Source organism: Pongo abelii, chromosome X (assembly GCF_028885655.2).
Source record: "Pongo abelii isolate AG06213 chromosome X, NHGRI_mPonAbe1-v2.0_pri, whole genome shotgun sequence".
Lineage (NCBI taxonomy): Eukaryota > Metazoa > Chordata > Mammalia > Primates > Hominidae > Pongo > Pongo abelii.
Window position 1 is genome coordinate 116,207,413 of NC_072008.2, and position 6,392 is coordinate 116,213,804.

The 6,392-nt window shown below is 35.3% G+C and overlaps 1 protein-coding gene across 1 annotated transcript; it reads right to left on the reverse strand.

Moving 5' to 3' along the window:
• Positions 1 to 362: 362 nt before the first annotated feature.
• GNG5B (G protein subunit gamma 5B) lies at positions 363 to 879 on the reverse strand. Its single transcript, XM_054544967.1, has one exon. The coding sequence runs from the start codon at positions 813 to 815 to the stop codon at positions 609 to 611; it is 207 nt and encodes a 68-aa protein (XP_054400942.1). The 5' UTR covers positions 816 to 879; the 3' UTR covers positions 363 to 608.
• Positions 880 to 6,392: the final 5,513 nt, after the last annotated feature.

The following is a 6,392-nucleotide window of genomic DNA, read 5'->3' on the forward strand; positions in this document are numbered from 1 at the left end:
ACAATTATTTAGCATTTCAAGTTGTGTGCTTTATTTAGCAAGTGAGAAAAAAATTGGAATATTGAAGTATTTGCATAAAAAATCAAATGGTAGTGTTTTATAATCTCTATTTTATTTCCTATTAAATGTTTATATGTTACTTTCCCATTGTTCTTGAATTTGTTATCCTATATATAAACAGGAACATGGATGAGTTAAAAAAAAAAGTGGACATAGGCTATGAGTAGATTATTCAAAAAGGAACTACAAATGGTCGTATAATCAATAAACATATGAAAAAGTGTCAAATCTCACTAGTATTGAAAGAAATAATAAACCACAATAAGTTACTATTTTTCACTAATATGATATTGCTAAATATCATTTTTTAAAACTTGCACACTAAGTTTTATTGTATGCTGCTGCCAATATATATAAAACAATTACCCTTGCGAAATAGAAATTCATGAAAATTCAGAGGTAGATGTTAAGGACTGACAAAAGTAGAATTTTGTATACGGCACATGTGTTATAGGGATAAGCTTTTGTACAGGCTTCAAATGTATCTCTCTTGAATATTCACTGGATCATAAGAAGTGGTTTGGGAAACCTTTGAAATATTCATTTTACTACAAAAAGGAACAGACTTTCTGGGGTCTGAAGGGATTTGTACTTGAAGATACTCCAGTCAGCAGAGGGTCATGTTGAGCATTCTGCAGACAGAATTGTTTCAAGTCTGCAGCTGCCTCGGAAACTTTTACGCTGTTGAGCCCGGCCTCCAGCTGGAGCTGTTGAACCACTTTCTTCGTAGCGGCGACGCTGGAGGAGCCAGACATGGTGAACGCCGGGGCCGGGCCGATTCGTGGGTCGGTGGGTCGTGGGCCATGGGTCGGCGGGGCCGCTAAATATCATTTTTAAGATGCTACTAGAAGGGCTCAGGAAAACCAGCATTCCTATACATTGATGATACAAACTTTATAGCAGGCAATGTGTGTATTGGTACCTGACATATAGTATTCCCTCAGTAAATATTTCTTCAATGAATGAATAATTTTGTTGCTGACATTAAAATAAATTTTCAGACATTTTGACAATGTGCCTTGGCACAATGCTCTGAATTCATAAAAACTGCCACTGAATCTTACTATTATTGGCTCCCAACCTTGTGGAAGTTTATAATGCCCTGCTATTGTCAGCTTGCTTTCATGCCATCTTTCCCCTTTCTTCGAAATGCTGTATGGCATATATATTTTTAATTAAAGTGCCTCATATATAATTTTGTTTTGAGATATTTTCAAAAAAACTCATGGTGAACCTCGGGATAATTGTAGCCACCTTAGAGGGTTGCAGATTTTGGGCTGGGAAGCACTGCTTGGCAGCCATCTGTGTGATGCTTTTTAATTGTTAGTTCTTCGCTAATTCTGTAATGTATTCTTCTCACAATGTGAACAGATCTTTTCTGTCAATAAGGAAAGCATAATTTTGTTAATGATAGGTAAGCACCTTATTATCTGTATTTGGCAGGCTTAGACATATTGCTGTCTTTTGGAGAAAAACAGCTGTTTCCAGATGTTATTAAAGCAGGCATTACCACTGACAAAGCTTTCTCACAAAGTATCTTACAACAGTTCTGTGTGCTGTCAGAGCTGCTTGTACCAAAAATTCTGTGGGAGTTAGGGCCCTGTACTTTCTAATTGCTAACTGCTTTGATTACAACCTCCTGCTCAGATATTACAGTGAGTGACATTTCCATCTATACACATGATTCCATCTATACAGATTTTCTTTTCTTATAATCACATGGCTTCAGTGTTATGACACTTCTGATCTTTGTGAATACTTGCCCAGAATTCTGACACTTCCATTAGTAGCACACAGACAGTTTGGACCTGTTGGAAATTGACACAGTGTATTTTGCTTACTCTGGAAGCATTAATTTTAATTTCTCTTTTGTGAATTTATGTATGTAAATGTAATCATCTGACTACATGGTTACCTTTTTTTTTTTTTTTTTTGGCATTTCTCAATTATTTTGGTCTGTTTCTCATCCAAAAGAATTATTATTATAGCAACTTCTCAGTACAAAAGATTAATTATTGTAGTAACTTCAGTGCTCTTTTTCCACCAGATCAACAGTTACTTTGTATTTAATAAGCTTTTCAAGGCTTTGGTTGAACTTACTGATTTCCACTTCAGTCTTCTTTTTCATTTATTCTTTCAAGACTAGAACCCACCAGGAAAAATTATTCAAAAGCTGGTAATAATTTAGGTGACTTGTTTTTCCTTCTGACCTATCTAAAGAAGTCCCTTTTCGCCTAAGTACTTAGCTTTCCATTCTGTCCCTATAACCTAGAATTCAACAAAACACGCAGGATCCATGCAAACTATGAATTTGCTTTAAACTACACATTTACATACTACATTGTTAAACACAGGCTTTGAGAGAAAAAGCACACTGCAACTAGAGACTTATGATGTTATCTTGAGAGCAATTATTAAAGATTTTTAAAAAGTAAACCAGTGATACTTCCATCTCTTGGGTTATTGTATTGCTATTAAGAAGAATGAGGTAGGTTTTTATTCAAATGGAAAGACATCAAAAATATACTGTCGAGTAAAATTAGAAAATCACAAAACAATATATAATACGGTATAATTTATGTAGAAATATATATGTATGTGTATGTGTTCTTATGTATAATTCACATTTATGTATATGCATAGAAAAAGGTCTGGATGGATATAAGTCAAATTCTTTTCCTTGTTGCTAACCCTAAGAAAGGGGAAGTAAAATGGGCGAGAAAATGCACGTGAAAACATATTTTTACTTTTCACTTTTTGTAAAATTTGAATTTTTCACAAGTATATATTACTTTTAAAAAACTAAAAGCCCCTTATGCCATTTGCTGTTATCATCCCCAGGCCTGAACTGTTAAATGAGCAAAAGAAGTTCAGTGATAGGATCTCACTGGCCTTAAAAGAAGAAAAAAATAAAGTAACAACAATAATAGTTGCCATTTGTTCAACAATTATCTTGAGTTAGATATTTCACAGGAATTATCTAATGTATGCCTTATAATAACCTTGAAAAGTAGGTTCTGTACCCAATTAGGTATGAAAAAACTAAATCTCAGAGAGATTAATTCGTCAGAGGCCACGTAGCTGGTCTCTTAGCCTGTTGAGGCTGCTATATCAAGAATACCCCAGATTGAGTGGCTTAAACAACAAACATTTATTTCTCAGAGTTTTGGAGGCTGAGAAGTCCAAGATTGAGATTAGGGTGCCAATGTGCTCAGTGTGGTGCAGGCCTTCTTCAGGGTTTCCTCACATGGCAAACCCCATTACCTCCTAAACCCAGTTGCTCTCTCAAAGGTCTGACCTCCAAATACTACCACATTGGAGATTAGGGCCTCAACACATGAATTTTGAAGCAAACAAAGTTCTGTTCATTTGTATTTTTGTACCAAATTCAGCTGGTAAAAGCAGTTGGGCAGGAATTTCAACCTGGATTTATCTGGCTCTTAAACCTGTGTTGTTATTACTGAACAACATAGCCTAATTGGAAGTACATAAATGGAGTTTATGATGGTGTCAGGGACTGTTTTTAGTATTTTTATACTGTTCTAAGTACTTTTTGTATATAATAATTCATTTATTCCTCACAACAATTCTGAGTTAGGTATTATTATCATTATAGTTTTATCATCTTAATTTTTCAAAAAACTGAGATACATATACATTACTTGTCAAATGTGTAAGAGGCAGAGCAAGGATTTGAATGAACCCAGGCAGTCTTATCATACATGCCACTGCATCTCTAGGGATCATGTGTAAGAAAGTCCTGTATGTGTCTCCCATTTCCCATTCTTCCATCAAGGAGATTAAGGAAAAGATGACGTATACTGGTAGAACACAGACTTAATCAAGCTAAATAAAGTCATGGCTCAAAGAAAGCCTGCCATCTTATGTTTTACAAATGAATTCTTAAGTATCTATACAATTTTCAGTAGGCTATCTTTCAAAAACACTTCCACCTGAAGTGAAATGTTCCCAGTTTGAAATCCAGAATAAGGTATAGGTCTGTCCCTTAAGGCATTCTCGCCCTGTTTTGAGAATATGAAACAGAAGAATTGTGCCATACCAGAAGAGAGAAAATAAAAGTGGGCCTGAGGTTTCCATCTTTGGTGAGGGGCTTCTAGTTTCAAATAAAGTTCACCTTACTCCTCAACCTGATAAAAGGCACCTATAGAGACCCGACAGATAACATCATACTTAATGGTGAAAGACTAAAACTCTTCTGCTAAGATCAGAAACAGGAGGAGGATGTTCACTCACCCCACTTCTACCTAACACTGTACTGGAAGTTCTCAACAGGGCAATTAGGGAAGAAAAAGAAATAATAGGCCTCCAGTTTGGAAAGGAAGAATTCAAATGATCTCTATTTGAAGATAGCTTGATCTTATACATAGAAAACCCTAAAGAACCCACAAAATAACTATTAAAGTAAAGCGTTCAGCAATTTGCAGGAGAAATATACAAAAATCAGTTGTGCTTCTACACACTAGCAATGAACAATCTGAAAATGAAATTAAGAAAATGATTCCAGGCTGGCCATGGTGGCTCATGCCTGTAATCTCAGCACTTTGGGAGGCTGAGGTGGGAGGGTTGCTTTAGCCCAGGAGTTTCAGAACAGCCTGAGCAGCATAGTGAGACCCCTGTCTCTACAAATAATAATAAAAAAAATTAGCTGGGCATGGTGGCACACACCCTGTGATCCCAGCTACTCAGGAGGTTGAGGCGGGAGGATCACTTGAGCCTGGCCAGTTGAGACTGCAGTGAGTCATGATTGCACCACTACATTCCAGCCTGGGCAACAGAGTGAGACCCTGTCTCAAAAAAGAAAAGAAAAGAAAAGGATTTTATTGCATCAAAAGAATAAAATAGCAATAAATGTATCCAAGAAAGTATAAGAATGTACACTGAAAACTATGAAACATTTTTGAAAGAAGTGGAAGAAAACATAAGTAAATGGAAAGAAATTCCATGTTCGTGGTGTGCAGGAGACAATATTGTTAAGAGAGCAATACTACTCTAACTGATCTATAGATTCAACACAATCCCTATCAAAATCTCAGTGGCTTCTTTGCAAAAAATGACATGATGATCTTAAAATTCATATGGAAATGAAAGGGCTCCAGAATAGCCAAAACAATCTTAAAAAAGACATTAGTTGGAGGATGCACACTTCCCAATTTCAAAACTTACTACAAAGCTACAACAATCAGTATGGTACTGACGTAAGGATAGACATATAGATCAGTGGAATAGAATGAAGTGTCCAGAGATAAACTCTTACATTTATTTTTGATAGATTTTCATCAAGGGCACCCAAACATTTCTACGAGGAAAACAGAGTATTTTTAACAAATAGTGCTGAGACAACTGCATCTTCACATGCAAAAGAATGAGGTTGGACCCCTTCCTCACACTATATACAAAAATTAACTCAAAATGGAGCAAAGATCCAAATGTAAGGGCTAAAATTATAGCACTATTAAAAGGAAACATAAATGTAAATCTTCATAGCTTTGAATTAGGCCATACTTTCTTAAATAGGACACCAAAAAACACAAGCAATAAGAGAAAAAAATGATAAACTGACTAAATCATAATTAAAAACTTTAATGAATCAAAGGAAATGAAAAGACAACCCAGAGAATAAGATGTGAAAGTGTTTGCAAACCATGTTTGATAAGTACTTGTATCCAGAATATATAATTCTTACATAACTCAATAAAAAAAGACAATCCAATTTAAAAACAGGCAAGGCAAAAGATCTGAATGTATGTTTCTACAAAGAAGGTATACAAATGGCCAATCAGCACAAGAAAAAGATGTTCAGCATAATTGTTAGAGAAATGCAAACCCAAACCACCATGAGATACCCCTTCATACCCTCTAGGGTGGCTATAATTTTTTTTTAAAAAAGAGATAATAACAAATATTGGCAAAGATGAGGAGAAAATGGAACCTAAAGGGAATATTAAATGGTACAGCCTCTGTGGAAGATTGTCTGGCATTTTCTCAAAAAGTTAAACATAGAGTTATTATATGACCCATAAATTCTATTCCTAGGCATATACCCAAGAGAAATGAAAATACGTGTTCACACAAAAACTTGGATATGAATGTTCATGGCTGCATTATAGCCAAAATGTGGAAACAACTCCAATATCCATCAACCGATGAATGGATAAACAAATGGTGATATACCCATATAATGGAAATGAATGGAATACCGATACATTCTATAACATGTAATGAACCTTGAAAACACTATTCTAAATGAAAGAAACTAGTCACAAAACCCATCTATTGTATGAGTCTATGCGTAAGAAATGTTTACAATAAGC

What these genes read in the sequence shown, in the direction of transcription:
- GNG5B (XM_054544967.1), bottom strand. Translation starts at nt 815, where the DNA reads ATGTCTGGCTCCTCCAGCGTCGCCGCTACGAAGAAAGTGGTTCAACAG.